This window comes from Phaethon aethereus (genome assembly GCF_964289735.1).
Source record: "Phaethon aethereus genome assembly, chromosome: Z".
Taxonomy (NCBI): domain Eukaryota; kingdom Metazoa; phylum Chordata; class Aves; order Phaethontiformes; family Phaethontidae; genus Phaethon; species Phaethon aethereus.
The window spans coordinates 14,030,652-14,049,701 of record NC_138577.1 but is presented as its reverse complement, the minus strand read 5'-3'; the positions used below and the strand labels follow the sequence as shown (position 1 = coordinate 14,049,701).

General features: G+C 42.4%; 1 protein-coding gene across 1 annotated transcript; it reads left to right on the top strand.

The window, feature by feature from the left end:
- Window positions 1–844: 844 nt before the first annotated feature.
- On the top strand, window positions 845–16,264 carry SLC45A2 (solute carrier family 45 member 2; the record flags this gene model as incomplete). The annotated part of the gene is made up of 8 exons (XM_082013752.1): window positions 845–903; window positions 1,617–2,104; window positions 3,211–3,387; window positions 6,292–6,617; window positions 10,540–10,683; window positions 11,943–12,066; window positions 13,037–13,242; window positions 16,040–16,264. The coding sequence occupies 8 exons, from the start codon at window positions 845–847 to the stop codon at window positions 16,262–16,264; spliced, it is 1,749 nt and encodes a 582-aa protein (XP_081869878.1).
- Between the last annotated feature and the right edge of the window lie 2,786 nt (window positions 16,265–19,050).

Sequence of the window (19,050 nt, the reverse complement as noted above, 5' to 3'; positions counted from 1 at the left end):
CAAGTTTGCAGATGACACCAAGCTGAGTGGTGCACTTGACACACCTGAGGGACGGGATGCCATCCAGAGGGTCCTGGACAAGCTTGAGGAATGGCCATGTGTGAACCTCCTGAGGTTCAACAACGCCAAGTTCAGGGTCCTGCAGCTGGGTTGGGACAACCCCTGGTATCAGTACAGGCGGGGGGATGAAGGGATGGAGAGCAGCCCGGCCCAGAAGGGAACTGGGGGATGAAAAGCTGGACATGAGCTGTCAATGTGCGCTCGCAGCCCAGAAGGCCAAGTGTGTCCTGGGCTGCATCCAAAGCAGCGTGGCCAGCAGGTCGAGGGAGGGGATTCTGCCCCTCTGCTCTGCTCTGCTGAGACCCCACCTGCAGTCCTGCATCCAGCTCTGGAGCCCTCAGCACAGCAAAGACATGGACCTGTTGGAGTGGGTCCAGAGGAGGCCACAGCAATGATCAGAGGGACGGAACAGCTCTGCTGTGAGCACAGGCTGAGAGAGTTGGGGTGGTTCAGCCTGGAGCAGACAAGGCTCTGGGGAGACCTTATTGCAGCCCGCCAGGACTTAAACGGGGACTAGAAGAAAGATCGGGACAGACTTTTTAGCAGGGTGATAGGACACCCTGCAGTAGTGATAGGACAAGGGGTAATGGTTTTAAACTAAAAGAGGGCAGATTTAGACAGAGATAAGGAACAAATTTTTCACACTGAAGCTGATGAAACACTGGCACAAGTTGCCCAGAGAGGTGGTAGATGCCGCATCCCTGGAAGTGTTCAAGGTCAGGTTGGATGGGGCTCTGAGCAACCTGGTCTACTAGAAGCTGTCCCTGTAGGAGGGTTGGACGAGATGACCTTTAAAGGTCCCTTCCAACACAAACTGTCCTACGATTCCATGAGTCAGCATAGGTTGGATCAGCTGCCTCACTCAGGTGGCTGACCTGAAAGATACAGTTTTGGTATTTCACTACAGATTCTTTTAAGTCCTTGTCTTGGAAGCTAGAACTGTTTAAAAAAACCCTAAGTGATCCTGATATCCTTTTTTTTTTCAAAAACCAAGAAAATAATCAGTTGTATTGAGAGTGGCACACAACAGACACAAAAAAACATTCACCAGCTGCTGTTTTACAGAATTCTGCCAAGCTTTTTTCTGCCGCTAACACTATAGGGCAACAGGTAGGTTCATTTACTTATCTTCATGAAGTGCATTGAAATCCTTTTCTGGATACATACTATAGATTCTTCCCCCCCCCGTTTGATCAACAGGCACTCTCTGGTGCTTGTGTTTGCTGCTGAGTGGAAAGATGAGGACTCTAGTTTCTTGGCATCACCGCTGTCTGACAGCAGCAAGAGGAATAGCTTTGTGTCACGCTAATCCTGCGCCTCACCCATGTGATGTATGTTCCCGTTATATGTGTGTTTCGCGCTTAAACAGTAGTTCTTTAATTGTGGATAGTTGGGAGTTTTGCAGATGCTCAAGAGTTCAGATCTGCTAATGTTAACACAGGCTTCCCCGCCCCCCTTCCTTTCATAACTTGTGATCGCAGAGCCATGAAAGTATGTGAGTCCCTCCCCCGGCACAGACCGATCCCACCCGGCATATGATCGGGGCTCCATGTCAGCCAAGGCAGGCAGCACCGACTCGCCAGAGCGCCTCGCGTAGCCAGAGCATCGACCTTAGCGAAAGAGAGTTTCCACAGGGCTCTTCCACCCGCTTCTGAAGCGGCCAAGGCTGACATGGACAGCATCAGCGAGAAGGAGGAGGCTCTGCTGCAATCTGTGACAAGGACTGGAGCCGTGGTGCCGAGGAAGCGAGCGGTGGGAAGGCTGGTCATGCACAGCATGGCGATGTTTGGCCGGGAGTTCTGCTACGCCGTGGAGGCCGCCTTTGTCACGCCGGTACTGCTCAGCGTAGGGCTGCCCAAGAACCTCTACAGCTTGGTATGGCTCATCAGCCCTATCCTGGGCTTCGTGCTGCAGCCCGTGGTAGGTTCAGCCAGTGATCACTGCACCTGTAGCTGGGGCAAGAGGCGACCTTACATTCTGGGTCTGGGCATCATAATGCTGTTAGGCATGGCTTTGTACCTCAATGGGGACGTGATGATCTCAGGTGAGTGAGGGGCACGCGCTGTGCTGACAGACAAAACTCATCCTAGCCTTTTGAATCCGAAAGAAAGGAGGGGTTCCTTTATTCCCTGCTCAGATGGGGTGTTAGAACTGGGCATCATGTTACCCAGCCGCATTGAAGGAGCTGAGGAATGTTGCAGTCTTCCCACAGGTTCAACCCTAAGACTGCATGTTATGTACCCTGTGCATAGTGTTGTGTAGTTTGTGCGTGTGATTACAGCGTGCTGTGTGTTGGTGTGGTTGCCTGGATCAGTTCATACAAGTAAAGCACTGCGTAGGCCCAGACAAGTTTTTAAGAACTAAAATCTACCTTGTTAAGTTAAAAGATCAATATTGTTTGTGTCATGTATTACACATCCAAACTGATATATCTGTTAATCTCTCTTTTAGACGGATTAGCATTCAAAATACGTATCTTTAATTACTGCAGTACTGGCTTGGCTCGGGAATATGTTATGCTGGTGATTAATAGAAATCAACAACTTCTTGGAAACTGTGTTGCACCTGGAATGTGCAAAATCAAATACAGTGACATCCTTAGATACTGTTCTATTTCAGCTTGAGATGTAATTTCTCAAAGTCTTGATGGAAAGTTGTTGCTGTCATTATGAGTTGGCAGAAGGGGGAGGCATGTGTATTTATGGATTGATTTATTCTCTCTTCCTGGATATCATTGGTGTTTAATATACTTGTATTCTTTTGCCCAAAAAGAGGTGTTACACTCAACTCTTGATTATCTAAAAAAACGGAAGGGTGGGACAAGTAGAATAAAACAAAGAAGTACTACAAAATGCATGTGTGCTGGGCTACCGCAGCATGCCATGGAGGTGCAAAGGAGTCGATTAAGACTAGTGATGCTCTTCATTGTGGAGCTTGGACTACCCTGAGCTTGTGCTGACTCAAGGCAGTAAGCCAACCTAGCACAGCTCAGTGCTACCCAGACTCAGTTATCCTGCTGCTCTGACGTGATTCTGGTATCACTGCTCTCTCTTGCATAACTAAGCATTGGAGGTATCAGGAAAGGTAAAACGTGGTTTAGCAAAACATGGCACTGTTGCTGTCAGAATGAGGGTATTTTTCTTTTTGTAGCTTTCGTCGGTGAGAGAGACAAGCAGAGGACGTGGGCAATAGTCATTACCATGCTGGGAGTAGTGCTTTTTGATTTTGCAGCTGATTTTATTGATGGCCCCATCAAAGCATATTTATTTGATGTCTGCTCTCATCGGGATAAAGAGAAGGGTCTGCATTACCACGCCCTCTTTACAGGTACTCAGATTCCTTCTTTTCCTCCCTACCTCTCAAAGGAGGGAAGGTAGTTGCCTGGATTTTATTCTCACTGTATTTCTAATCTGAATGAACTAATCATCTGATCCTGCACTTCAGTCACGAGTCTTTTGTTGCTGGGTTTTCACTACTCCAGAGAACAGCAACTTGTGATTGCTGCTACAAGAATTCTGCTGCAGAAGGCTGCAGGCATAAACATTTACAGTAGCATAGCCATGATTTAAGTAAGAGCAATGAATTATTTTAAAAAATGAAGTAGTGTTTATTCAGCTTGTTCTGATTTTTTTCAAATTTTGGGTGAAACAAAAATTAAGGGATGTAACTTGTTTCCTTGCAATAGCACACAGAAGTAACATTTTTGCCTCAGCATGTGACATGGAGCAAGAGCTGCACAAATCAGTATAGTTGATTTCCATTCTTCAGCAGTGCTACAATATGTGCTGCCTTCTTGCATAGAAACAGGAGCTCTGTGTAAAATTCAGAGTTTCACAACTGCAAATAAGTACAAGTGGTTCAGTCCAGTCTCTTGCAAATGAACAAAGAGTTTCATTTACCTTTATACCTGTTTGAAATGTTGCCAAATTACAGAGGGAAACCTTCTGTACTATGCAAGCCCTGTGTTGAGAGAATGCACAGGGAAGACACATAAGGCTGTGTACCTGTAATGTGAATTGGGAGGAACTTCCAGCCATGTCTGAGAACAGTCACTGTGAAGGGACTAGACAAAATATGAGAAGTCATGCAATCTGTGTTGATGGAGATTTTTGTGGCTACTGAGCCATACCAAGAGCAGAGGAGCATAGATTCAGTGGCAGTTACTCTAGTCAAGGAGGGAGGTGTAGTAGCTCTTGACAACAGGATGATTTTGGGCATATGAAATAGCTGTGTCCAGGAACACAGATTATAAGGAAACCTTAAAGTCACGTGGGAATTAAATCAGTATTATCCATTAGAAACTGACAGATAAAATATTTAACAATCACATTTTTTGGCAGAGAAGGAGTGAGTTTCTATGTACATTCTTGCCTTCAGCAGAAATCTGGTTGCAATTTTTCCTTGGATGATACTAGAAAGGCTTGATTTCCAAGTTTGGAGTTAAAGATTTAGCTGTTTCATTTGCGTACTGAGCTGTGAAAAGGGATGTCAGACAAATCACATCAAATAAGACTGAAACAGATTGCATTTACTTGGCCCAGCACCCTGTGCCCTCTATAGCAAGATCATGGGTATCTACCTGAACCCTTCCTGATGGGTAATTAGGCCAGTAAAAAAAAGACCTGGCCTGTTCTTGAAATCCTCCTCTGATGTGGGTTCTGCAGCCCTCCCAAGGCAGTCTGTTCCAGCACTTCACGGGCCTTGTTTTTAGACTGTTTTCCCTAAAATCTGATCTCAATATCCATTCCCTACAATTTACAATCTCTTGTTCCTTCTTCTATCCCTACCAGACACAGACAGCAATCTTCCCATTTCTTTTCTAGCTTCTGTTTTATATATTATTTTGTTTCCCTATTTAGTTCCTTGGTTTTGTACTAAGTATCTCCAAGATTTTGCTTTCCTGTCTTCAGTTTGAAATTTGAACATGAAACTTAATAGCTTTGCAGTGTTGAAACTTATGACCAGTGACAAATAGAGGGAAGAGTACACATACCCAACACACAACACTCAGACTGCATTCCAAAATCAGGATTATGTTTTGTCAAAACAGTATGCAAAGATGAGCTCAAACACCAAACATTCACTCTGTGCAAATATTTAGTGTAGCTTTTCTTCAAAAAGTTATTAACAGCTTAATTGATTTTCATGACAACAAAGAAGGATACAGTCCCCTGTAAAATTCAGTAGGACACAATGAAGGAGGGTCATAATCAGACACAAGAGGGAAAAAAGTAGAGAAAGCTCAGAATGAAATCAAAATCCCGTGTTTTGTAGCCGAAGCAAATGTAGGGCCTATTACCTCTGTTACTTTTTGTTAGACAGGATGGTTCTGCCATACATTGCCTTCAATTCTTCCAAGCAGAAGAGTAGAAATACTTCCCGGTCCTTCAAATGCTTCCATCCTGCCTGACTCCCACGTCCTGCAGAGCCACTTGGTTGGCAAGGTCTCAGGACTCTACAAAGCTGCTTCCCCTACCAGAGCTCCGTACCGTACATATCAGTGTCCACTTTCTTGTGCTTCTGAAACTGTGCACACCAATAACAAAAAGAAACTGTAAAAAAATTGGACTGAACGCTGGTTTTATTAACTTCAAGACACAAGGTAGCATTCTCATTTTACCTTTTGTTTTAACATTTCTGAGAAAATCAGCAAGTAGAATTACATGTTTTTATTTGATCTTTTTTGTTTTCTTTGCCAAGTGGTGAGATACTTGGATTTTGATAACTACAAAACGAAGCTTTTGGGTTTATTTCCTCTGTTTTAAATTTCACATGGAGATAGTATTTTTGTTCAGATTCAGCTATATAAAATACACTTTACAAAGCCAAAACTATAGATAGTCTTGATATAATTAAAAAATGTTTGTTTGTTCTGTGAATTTTTAAAAAACTCATAAATTTCAGTAGAATTCTGTTTTGTATTAGTTACTCGCTTTTTCAAAGCAAATAAACCCTCAAAAAGTCAAGAAAAGAGATGGAGGCCCATGTCTATATGCTCAGGCATTTTTTGGAGAGCTCCGTCCCCCAGAACTGAGGAGATTTTTCAAGAGGTCTTTTGGTACCTGCTTATGTATGTGATTGGCTCAGTATTCCTATTTCTTGCAATTAATGTCTGAAGGGTGATTATTCAGTCATTTCTAGAGGGGATCACATGTTGAGCGTATTGTGTACTGTTTGTTTATTTTATCAGTGCTAGTAGATCTTTTTTCTCCTTTTTTCCCACCCCCATAGGTTTGGGAGGAGCCCTGGGTTACCTGACAGGTGCTATGGATTGGGGTCAGACTGTACTAGGATATTCCTTGGCATCGGAATTCCAGGTGATTTTCTTCTTTGCAGCCTTGGTTTTCCTAGTCTGCCTTACTGTACATCTGCGCAGTATTCCCGAAGTCCCACTCAGATACGAAAATGAAGAGACAAAGATCTTGCTGGAAGTGACTAAGTCCTATACGTATAGCTCCATGGAGGAGGAAAACAAGAACAGCTACTTAAAACCAGTATGTACTGAAATAAAGGCTGCAGCCAAACCGAGGAAACGCGCTGTTACGTCACACACCGAGGTAAGTGCAGAGATGATTTTGTAACCCATATCATTCCATCCCTGGAGACCCTTTAATTAGCTGATTGGGATGGAGCCCTTTCACACGCACAGAAAGAATCCTCCACCAGGGTACAGAGTCAGTAGAAAGCCTACTTTCTTTTCTCTTTTTTCATTTATGAGGTATCTCCAGCAAAAGGGATGAGACAGACTAGTCCTGATGCTTTGAACAATTGGCAGGGGTGAGGGAGGGCCAGTTTCAGGCTTCTGCTCCCTGCCAGTCTCTTGGTATCCTCCTCATGTGAATACGTAGTACCTGTGAAGTGTTTGTTCCCTGGTCTAGTAAATGTTTGGGTTTGCTGCTGCTCAACATTTCACTGAGAATGTATTGCTAGTACTGATGTGTTTAAAATTGCTACTTCTACAGCAATACTACCTCGCTTCTGGAGCCGCCTTCAGAAGTGATGGTGTACCTGTCTCTGGCAGAACTCTTAGGTGAGAGAGAGTAGCAAGTACTTTCAAATCATCACTGTTATTTTGTTTCTGATGCATTTTTATGAGAGATTGCTTCAATCTAAGGCAACTAGGAAAAGGTGGATCGACCTGAAAAATACCTGGAGACCACATTTCTAGAATGGTCTTAGGAACAGCTAACAGTTTTTACTGTTTTGTTGATGGCTTGTACTGCTAGGAATCCTCACTGCACTCCCATGGTACCCTAGGTAAGCAAAGCCTAATGTGTATGTTTAGTTCCTAGTATAGCAATAAGTGATAAAACAGTTGCTTGTTGTTTTAAATTCACTTCTGATCTCTTGGTGATATGTATATCTGCCCGTGATATAGGTCTTGATAAATCAGGTAAAAAATACTGAGAATGTGCAGATGGTTATAAGTTACAAACTTAAACTCATGTTTAAGCTACAAAAAAAAGGGACTTGCTATCTTTTGCTATTTATCGTTTGCATTAAATAGCACTTGGTATTCCTAACCTGAAAAAATATTACACTAGGTACAATACAAAGGTAGAATTAAAGCTGACACTGCCCGATGAGAATGCCAGGAAAACACAGAGAGGGACCTCAAGCAACAGTTTGTCAGGAGAATATGGCTACCACGCTGCGATGCTGTCCCTGTTTCCCTGCCGTTGGCCAGCTTGAGCAACCAGCATCCTTTACCAGCACTGTTCACTCTGAGCATCCTACAATTTGTCAGAGATGCTGGGTGTCATTGACTACTTGGCTCCTGTGGGCTCTGAAGAAAGGAAGGGAAACAAAGAGAGAGCAGATGCAGTGAAAGCAAGGGGAGCAGACCATGGATTAGTAGGTTGGTAGAGACAAGGGGTAGCCTCTACCTTGGCAAGAATTAATTACACTGGATCAATAACGTCTGACACCCGAGGTAAAGCTCTGGCATCCACTGTGGGGAAGCTTGTGCCATTGCACTCCTCTCTACATTTTTAGCTGAACATCCTGTCAGAGGCTCACAGTGCTTTAATCTGTCCCTGCTCATGGCAGAGGGGGTGGACTGGATGACCTTTAAAGGTCCCTTCCAACCCAAACTATTCTGTGATTCTGTGATTATGCGTTTCTTTGATGTGCCTGGGCATGTATAAATTCTAGACACTCATGGCCTTAGTGGTCTGTCTCTTGTGCCACATGTTTTCTGAGTTCATTCATTACTGTTATTGCTTCCTTGAAGAAATGGTTTGGCTTCCTGTTTTTCTGTGTCTCTGTTTTTGCTGCAGGCATCATGGCCCTCTATCTTGTAAATTAAGGACTGTGCTCTCACATGCTAATAGTTACCATGATTATTAATGAGATTTGACCTGTTACAGTATGAGCAGACATCCAAAGTCTTTTGTTCTCTAGTTTGATGCCAAATTACTCAGGATCTACTGCCATAAAACCCAAGTCTTATTGATCCCTCTGTATCCTTATGAATCATCTTGGGCCTTGAGCTGCAGTGATTTTATAAAGAAAATGATTGGGTATTGTGAGCTTTTGAAGGATAAGGCACTTAAACAGAGCTAAACTTCAGCATGTCATTTAAATTAGCGTGGGGTTTGTGTATTGGTGTGTATTGAACGTGTGCATTAAACATGTCAGTTTCCATTTCCACTCTCTAAAATATCTAAATAGAAAGCAAGTATTTCTATCTAGCTGTCAAATTATTGTTTATAATTACAGCAGTTTATAACTACATCCTTTGTAGTTCCCTGACCTTTTGTTAACACTTCGTTTGGAAAGGCTGTTTTAAAGAACTCTGTGGAAGAGAGGAACAAACTAAATAAGCCAAGTCAAACAATAGTAATTATCTTTGAAATAACACTAATGAGACAATGTGGAATTTTGAGGGTTTTTTTATAACTGTAGGAGAATAGAAAGCTTACCCTGTTTAAAAGAGACAGTGATGCCAAGAAAAATTCCAAGGGATTTCAACAATATGCAGTTCAAGGTGAAAGTCAGGAACTTGAATTTTGGCATTCCTGTGAGGATTAAAAACCGCCCACTGGAGCAAAGCATTTTCCAACTTTATATGTGGTGATTATTCATAGAGTAGCTTGCAGCATAACCTAGTTCAAAGGAAAGGGGAATTGTGAAAAGTAGAACATTGAAGGAAGGAAAAATTGTCATTATCCTACAGCAGACTGAAGACAAAATTCAGCTTCCCAGTAATTAATGTAACTTTTACAGTTCTTCCACATTTCATGACCATACAGCTTCCCTTACCATCTCTCCCAACACTGTTGCCTCCAAACATCACTACAGAAAATTGGAAGCGTTCTATCATGTGCAGATAAAATAATATCTTTTTTCTTTAAAAGCAAAGAACCACACAGGAGCTTTGAAGCAGTAAGAATTGTGTGTCGCCTGTCATCAAGCACACCTACAGTACTTAGAAAAATTCAGGTGATGCAAGTGGTCTGATGAATGTGCCTGGAAAAGAAACAGAGAGTTTTGGGGCACAGGGCTCAGAGATAAGGTGGGGCATTGAAGGTGGTGAGAAATTTGGTTTTCCTCCATCAGTGAGATTTGTTAACCAGCACCAATAACGTTTTGATTTTGAAATGAATTATTTCTCCCATGGGATGAGGTGTTCAGGTGCTGGAGCTCACATTCTGTGGGTGCTAGGATTTTGAGTGGTGCTGCATCTCCTGTGATGTATCATCATCTTTCCCTGCTTCATGGCGGGGAGGCCGGTACAGAGTGGAAATCTTATCATAGAATAGTTTGGTTTGGAAGGGACCTTTAAAGGCCATCTAGTCCAACTCCCCTGCAATGAGCAAGGACATCCCCAACTCAATCAGGTTGCTCAGAGTCCCATCCAGCCTGACCTGGAATGTTTGCAGGGATGGGGCATCTACCACCTCTCTGGGCAACCTGTGCCCGTCTTATGACATGCCAGAAGGGGTGAAGTTTTCTAGGGAAATTAGCACATAGAAGGGAGTGGCAACAAGTTCTCAGAAGTGCTGTATTCCACAACTGATACATTTTAATTCTCAGGAAGTAGCTTCAGTTTTATTTTTTCTGTGGCAGTTTTAAATTTTTAATGTAAAGCTGATTGTCTCCATAAAGAAATTATTTTTGTTTCTGTTTTTGTTTTTTTTTTAAACTCTACTGAATCTCTTTTGGCAGAAATTTTTCACGTGGTTCTATGTGAAAGGAAACAATAATCCTACTCATTATAACAGCAAGAAATCATACAACCTTACTGATATACCCCAGCTCTCCCAGAGTCTATGAATCTTTCAGATTACTTCATTAGGCAATGGCTGAATGAATCAAATATGTACATTCAATACCCAACCAACCCTTCCTAGCAAAAAATAAACAACTTTGGAAGTTCAGCAATAAAAAGATGCAGAGGCCTTCTTCATTTGCAGTCAGCTATTTTATTAGCCTTCAGGGCAATAATACAGTATTATTGTTAAATACTTGTTTTAGGATCAAAGGCGGATGACCCTTAAATCACTCTTGAAGACACTTTTAAGCATGCCATCCCACTATCGCTATCTGTGCGTGAGCCACCTCTTTGGATGGATGGCTTTCCTGTCCAACATGCTCTTCTTCACGGATTTCATGGGACAGGTAAAAGCGTAAAATCCTCTCGCTTCCCTTTCCTCGTAGCATCTCCTCCTCCACCAAAAAGAAATGAGACAGTGTTATAGTTCTGAAGAAGCGACAGTGGTGGCAGAGCCAGTTGTACCTGGAGGGCTCAGGAGGAGTTTTGTAAAACAGCTAATTGATCTCAGGCCCTCGTTTTCAGCCAGTCTCCTGGACCTTTGGGGAAAGCGTTTTAGTGTGCGTAAGGCTATCTGTGTCTAACCGCTGGAAGCGAAGCTCCCGGAGCTGCTCCCGACACAGCCGTTCTCCGCTCCGGCCGCGGAGGCGGGCAGGGCTCCCGCCGCAGCCCCGCCGACGTGGCTCGGGCGCAGCTGGCCCCGCCCTGGGCACGGCGCCCGGCTGCGCGCCGGCGCTGCAGCCTCCCTGGCCTCGGGCTCCGCGGATGTCTGCGCGCAGTCAGCTACCGGCTCGCTGAAAGCGCTTGTCTCCTTGAATTCGGCTGTCCCTGCCACACCGCTGTAAGCCTTTCCCCGAGTCCCCTCGGCCAGCGACTCCCAGTGCTCCGTGACTCCCAGTGCTCCCTTTTCCACGCCATTCCCAGGCAGTAAGAATGCATGTCCCTGCCAGCCATTCTTGCCTACACGATCCTGCCTGCCTCCTTTCTTCCAGGGCACAAATACGCTCTTGGCACAAATCCTTTCATTGCCACTTCCTTTTCTCTGTGGTTTCCACCCAATATTCCCATTTCATTGCCTTTTTTTGTTTGTTTCTGTAGGTGAGAGGGAGGTTTCTTCTCCTGCAGTGTAGATGAACAACTGAAAGAGAAAGTTTTGCTTTCCTAGATCAGGAACTGAATAAGGCAATTATTAGGTGGAAAAATGAGTGTGTTGGGGTAAGCCTGAAAGAGAAAACAAAAAAATTATTTGTAGATAAATTAGGGAAAGACAGGCTAAGGCAAGAAGGCGGAAGTGGAGAGAGAAGGAGAGTAGGAAATAAGACACACAAAGGAAAAAGCACAAATGAGTCAGTGTAGGGTGTACAGGAAAAGGTGGAGGGTAATAAATGAGGAGGAGTCTGGGATGTGAGAATCTGGGATAAATAAGTGTGAAACCTGGACAACTGTGAAGGGGTGGTTAGGGCACTGATTAACAGATTTCTTGGGTGCTAATTATCTCCCCTACCAGGAGTGAGGCCCTGTGTTGGGTCCCATGTTCCCATAAGAAGGAGATATTATATACATGCAGTCCGTCCTTGCCTTCTGTGATCTTTGTGGTCTCTTTCAGGTTGTATACCAGGGTAGTCCTTATGCACCTCATAACTCCACGCTATACCTTACCTACAAAAAAGGAGTAGAGACGGGGTGCTGGGGGCTGTGCATCAATGCAATTTCTTCATCGGTCTATTCTTGTAAGTACCCAGGACTGTACTCCAGCACTGTGTTTTGAAACAGTGTTTAAGCTGTTCTTTACTTGCCATTGTTTAAAAAAATGAAGCAATGCCAAATTAGCTGGGTTTTTTTCCACATTAAAACTTCAAGAAATGTTATATTCTCAGCATTGTTAGAAACTCGTATCTTAACATGAACGGTTCCTGACCACATGATGTGGGGTCACTTTGGGCGTAAGGCATTGTTCTGCATGTGAACTGACCCTGAACACTGAAAATCATTCTGAAGATAAATGCCAGACTAAAATGGATGCCATGGGCATGACTCTGAGATGCTTTTTCACCTAGCAGTGCTGTAGCTGTAGGTTCTTGAAGATCCCTCTGATGGCCTCTCCCCGTTTGCATTCCTCATAAAATAACTCTTTCACAATGCAGCAGAAGTTCTTGCCAGAAGCACGAGCCTTGCTCTCCAAAATGATGTGTAAATATGCTAGCAGAGTTCCCCAGATAGATTTCACCATAGCTCTTACCAAGGATTATAAAAAACTCCTTGCGATCCAAAAACTCAAATGAGTAGCATTTTGGGGGCTGAATTGAGCATCTAAAAGAGGCTTGAGGGAAACCTTTTCCCCTTTGGAGCTTAACTACAGGCATTTTTGCAGCGCCTTTCTCAGCCCAGACAGAGGTTGATGCCAAAATATTCACATTATAATCAAACTGCGGAAATGTCTGATGTTGTCAATGAGGGCAGTTCTTCCAGAATGGTTGTTAACTGCTTCTTCTCTGGAGTTGGCTACCCCAGAATCAGACTATCCCCAGAGAGAGCAGGTATTCTTTGGCAAGTTTATATCTACGATAATATGAGGCAATTTCCAAAATCAGTAAGATTATCTTCTTCATTGCGTTTTACAGAATAAAACCCCTTAAAGGAACTCTCTGATGAAATGTGACCCGTTTTAGTATTATCAGCATTTTCACTTTCTTTTCACAGACCTGCAGAAAATCCTTCTGCCATACATAGGATTAAAGGGACTTTATTTCATTGGATACCTACTTTTTGGATTGGGTACTGGATTAATTGGCTTGTTTCCCAATGTCTATTCCACTCTGGCTCTGTGTTCCCTCTTTGGTGTCATGTCCAGCACACTGTACACAGTGCCATTCCACCTCATTGCAGAATATCACAGGGAAGAAGAGGTGAGTTCAATGTCTAAGGAAGGGTAAGTTTATATCCATCTGGGTCTGTTTAGTCTAATTTGGGAGAAGACTGTATAGAACTGGTGAGCATCTTTTAATTTATTTCAAACTATTTATGATGACACGTAATGAATGGAAAGTTTCTGACAGAGAGAGTTAAAGTCCCAGCTCCAAACTCTCCAGACAATCCTGCAGTGAGACAATTACTTATTTATTATCACAGCTGAAACAAAGCCAATCACAGTACGTGTTCAGGCAGTAAGCAGATAACAGGGCTCTGCTTGTGTTGCCTTCAAGTGCTGCCTTCCTTACGTCTTTCTTTCCAGCTGTATTAGCTGAGGGCTTGACTTCTGAGTTCCTAATGTTCATAAGCACACTGTAAGGGCTGGCAGAATTTTTACTTAACTGCAAAGTGTTACAAAAGCTGTTAGCTAATAAAGATATGAAATTCAAGTACAGTTTTATATAGTTCAGTATTAAATTATATACCACATTCTCATTCTCTCTCTAAATGTCTGGTGTTGGTTTTTGGTCCTCCACGGCATGCAGTCCTGTTTCCAAGGAAAATCTGGAAAAACTTGCATTCCTTATATCATGTTACAGGGCACAGCAGGATCTTTATGTCTTGCAAAGTGTTGAGCTCTTTAATGGAAAAGTTCTCTCAGGTCTCTGAGTTAGCGAGAGAACTGGAAACAAAGAAGATTGAGGGGAGTTGGGAGGATTTAGGAAAAGTTCTCATTGTATCTGGGGACATTTGAAGAAATTAATAAAGGAAATGTTGAACTATTGAAAAAACAACATAGAAACATAGTTGAGACCAGCACAGGGCTAGATCAAGTCCTTGAGAACATGTCCTACTGTTCTGTACAGCTTCTAAGCATCTCCACCTGAATGAAGAACACAAGAAAACTCTTAATTGTTCTTTTGAATCCTAGGAGGATCTCTCAATGTGGTTAAATATTTCATAGATCTGATTCCTAATTCTTCAGTTAATTTCTCTGTTCCTTCCAACAGAGAATGATCATGTTATCTAGTTTTAGGAAGATATAACAAAGGACAGGGGATGAACCCATTTCAGGGTGAGATCACAATCCTAGGGCCAGCCAACTCAGAGAGAGGGAGTAAAGGCAAAATTGTAGTCTAGCTCTGATTCAGAGCTGTTACAAGACAAAAGTGAAATAAAATTTGCTGAAGAGTGCATGGACTTTATATTTAATAGGGTAATATATTTGAATGTTACTTGTAAGAACGGATTGTTTCTTGTTTAGTGTATGGTACTTGCTATGCCAGCTGTTAAATGATGTATAATTCTATGTTAGATCTGTTATTAACAGAATTAGGTTTAGCTCAAATGTACAAGTTCGAAAAAATAAAGAGGAAACATTGAGTGCAAGATTGCATTCATTCAAACAGTCATATAACTGTGGTCAGAACTACTGGCACATAAGAACACTGGGCACAGCCCAGCAAAATAGATATCATTCCAAAAAAATTGTGTCTAAAATTGGAAATACTTCAGGTGAAAGGACTGTTTTCATTCCAGAACAAAGGGCAGACATTTTCCCTCACTATGCATTCTACCAAAATCATGTGCTGGGTTTTAAAATTTTGCCATTTCAACTCCTGTTCCGTGCTGCTCTTCCCTAGGATCCAAATTCAATTTTGTTTACTGGATTAGTAAGAGACTGTTTGCCTCCCGTACTTCTGAGCTTTAACAGCTCAAAGGCAATGTAATAGGTCTTGCAAAAAGCAAAAAGCATCTTAATTGCTGAGAGTGTCTGGATACCAGAAGACAGCAGCACATCTAGCTTACATCATGGAAAACTCTTGTTTGTTACAATACAACGTTCTCCATTCAACAGCCTATACAAGAAGAGCAATAAATGTGTAAACTATCACATAATTTCCCAGCAAAACAGAATAGTTCCTCCCTGGAGGCAACCACAGAACAGCTGAAGTTGGAAGGGACCTCCAGAGATAATGTAGTCCAACCCCCCTGCTCAAGCAGGGCCACCAGGAGCAGGTTGCCCAGGATGATGCCCAGTCTGGTTTGAGTATTTCCAAGAATGGAGACTCCACAACCCCGCTGGTCAATTTGTTCCAGTGATCAACCACCCTCACAGGTGGTTATGTATGAGACACTTGTATATAATTCATGAAGACTTTTGCTCTGCTATGTGTATCATGGCAGATGTACAATAATCAGTGGTTAATAATGGTCTTCAGTAGTGTAGAAGAATCCTAGTCTGGAGGTTTTTTTTCAAATTATTTCTTCCCCAGCAATAAAAGCATTACATTTAGATTTTAGTACTGAACTCCTTTATGTGCTTTGAGCCATAACTTCAGAGCACAGTGCTCCATCATAAAGAATTACGCTCTGTGTGTGTGGGGGGACATGACTCAACATCCCTTTGAGGGTCTCCTTCAACCGTGAGAGTTGAAGCTAAATCATCCACGATGGGGTGTCCTGTATTGTGAAATGTCAGTTTGCCAGAGCTCAAATAGGCCTGAACTTGAAGGAAATGGCTCATTTTTCACATCAAGTTTCAATTCTTTCCTTGACATAAGGGATAGAGGGGAAAATTGCAGATGGTAGAAATGGGACAATTTGGGGGGAGCTTGGAAAACTCATTATCACTTGTTAAATCTCTGTTTGACTTAGGTAACATCTGTGGGACAAGCAGGAAAAACAGAAGGGAAGCAGAGAGCTATTGGCCTGTGTTGCTGCATCTGGGGGTCGTGGCCATGCATTGGCACCGTCTAGTTTCACTGGGTGTTGTTTTGTGCTTTTTTGCAGAACCTGAAGCTCCAGGATGGGGAACAAACTAGAGACTATGGGCGAGGGAAGGGCATCGACTGTGCCGCTCTCACCTGCATGGTCCAGCTGGCCCAGATCATTCTCGGTGTGGGCCTGGGGCTCTTAGTCAGTGTTGCTGGCAGCACGGTCACTGTGATTTCGGCATCTACGGTGGCACTGATCGGCTGCTGCTTTGTTGCTTTTTGTGTTCGATACGTGGAGTAGGACTGTGTGGAGCCACTGGAAGAAATTTCCTTTCTGGATCAGTAGCACCGGTGCTGTTGCCGTGCTGGTCCTGCGGGCACGTCCTCCTCTTTTACCTCCTCCAAGCAGTTCCAGAGCATTACAAAATGGAGACTTGATAAAACTGGTTGCCTAACGCCTCAGATTGCAAGCTTCTCTGTTTTGACTGCTTTATTACTTCATTCCTGCTGACCTCAGTGTATTAACATGCTAGTACACATGACGGCGTGTGTGCCCATGGTATCTCCAGTGCCCTACTTGAGAAGTCATTACAAACGCCTCATCACCAATTTGTGGAAGTTAATAGGTGAAATATGTGATAAATTGAAGTAGTAAAAATGCATAGAGTTAGGAAGAAAGTTGTTATTTATCTTGTTTTTCAAGTATCTTAAGGTTGGGGCTATCCCCTCTTGGTACTCAGGAGGATCAAGCAAGTGTCAGAGGCCAGGCAGGGTGCAATTGTGTTATGATTAGTGGCATTGTTAAATGAGATCAGTTAATTCCCAGCTATCAAAAGCAGATTTGGGTATGAAAGATGACTGGAATATAAGAAAGATTGAAGCCTAGTGTTTAAAAACATAACTGTAAAGTAATTATTTTATACTGGGTCCTGCTGCTTGTGTATAAATGAAATGAAAGTACTGACTGAGCTTGTCATGAAAGTCTGCCTAAGGCTGCTCTGCAATTCCATGTGTAGGCACCTAAACAATCCATCTATGGGAAACATCTGTCATTTCTTCCTTCTTAAAAAACTGGCCTCTTGACTCTGATACTGTAATTGAAAAAAAAAAAAACTTGGACAAAATAAGAATTTTATGAATGGTTGTAAGCCACTTAAATCTTGACATTGGATACAACAGTATTTACCTTAAAGTGGTACCTCTGTTTTCTCTATTTTCCTTCATATATCTAGCTTTGAGTGAAATGGCACTTGCTCTTTACAGGATATTGTAAATTAATTTGGTTCTGCAAAGTACTATCAGGAATTATTGTACAGTATATACTTAAGTCCAGTTATTTGTATTTAATTGCATATGAAGCTTCATTCTTATTTTTATAATATTGACAGGCTTTTGAAAATCCTGTGTTTGTGAAAGTGAGACACTGTATTTATGCTGTGCTTCCTCTGTCCTGAAAACTGTCATATCCATTTTCTATGTCATATGGTAAGCCACATGAAGCCATCTGCTAATGAAATGTTGTTAATGAACAGTGACACAGAGAGACTCTTGCCAGGTATGGCGTTTGTTGGGGTTTTTTTAATGCTGCACATGTATAATCAACACTGTTCTGTCAAGCTCTGCGTGATGCAAACTGACAACACCACAAATAAATGGTTAGTTTTGAGCATAAAGTGCCTCTGTAGAGATGCACCAACTTCATCCTTTATGTATGTTCTCAAGAGTAGAGCGAGTCATTTATTCTCGGGAAAAACAGCTTTCCCATAGGTAAACTCTTATTAATTATAGCAAGCCTATGAAAGCCTCAGCTACCTTTTCTTGTTGATGATTGTGTCTCCACTGCAGGCCCAAAACAGGGCTCAATGCACAGCAAACCTTAGCTTTCTTCACAGGTCCTTCATCCTGCCTTATGAAGAAGCCACATTTTATGGTTTCTTTCCTTTAGTGGCTCTTCATGAATCCCCCTCATGTCACACCCATGGAAGAGAAAAGAGTGGAAGACTGAGCCCCTGGACTGTGCTTGAAACACTTTGTAGGTGCTGAGATAGCTGAAGCACAAGGGTCTCAGCTGGGACACACAGCAGAAGCCCAGAAAATGAAGGATGGTTGTCTTCTCAATTTGCTTTATGCCATCATTAACTCACTAATTTCTATTAACTCAGTATATCTGCTGGGAGGAGGAATTTTTAAGGGAAGAGCGAGGCTTCTGTGGAGCCATAAAAACAGAAGAAGAGGAAGAAGAAGAAAGGAAGAGGTGATCTGGTTTTACAGGGCTGCAGGACTCAAAGCACCATGTAAACCTGTGCTCCCAGAGCTGAGGTCATAAAGCTCCAACTCCAGTGTGAGGCTGGGAAAGGAACATTGCAATATTTGCCTATGTCTTTGTCAATATTTTCTCTGAGGTTTAATGCCGTCAGAACATTGCGATTTGAATGGTCAGTGCTACCTCTGTTGCGTTACACAAAGAGAAAGCTGGCATTGATTCAGGCCCACAGAGACTGTAGATCTGTAGCAACGTAGTAAGACGTAACTAGAATTGTGAGAGAATCACAGAGAGAAAAGAGGTGCGACCATCATGTATATCAAAGCTTTTCTTTACAAATTTGTTCAGAGAAAACTGTTTGAGGAACTCACATTATCATCATTCTCATGATCTTTCCTTTTAAAATTCACTGCATGCCACAGAACACAAAACAGAATAGAGCCAGTTTTTCTTTGGAAATGTCTCCATAAAAACATCCTATACTTGTTTCTAAGATTTCAAAATAATTTCTTTATTAATAGGTCTTCATCAAAAGTCACAAGTAGACAAAAAACTATGTACAATTTGAAAACCAGTGTTTAAAACAGAAAAATTATGATGGTGCTCATTCTGAAGTTGAAAATGTAGTTCAGGTGTTACTGAAAACAATCTAAAATGTTACTAATTTAAGAGAAGGGACAAAATGAGTATTTCTTCCAGGAATAAAAATGCTAAAATGCTAAAAATGTTAAAGGCATTGAAGAACTGTACTGTGGTGCTACTAATTTAAGAAGTTCCACCTTTTCTGTCCTTTTACATTAGTTCAGGACTTGAGTGACCCATTA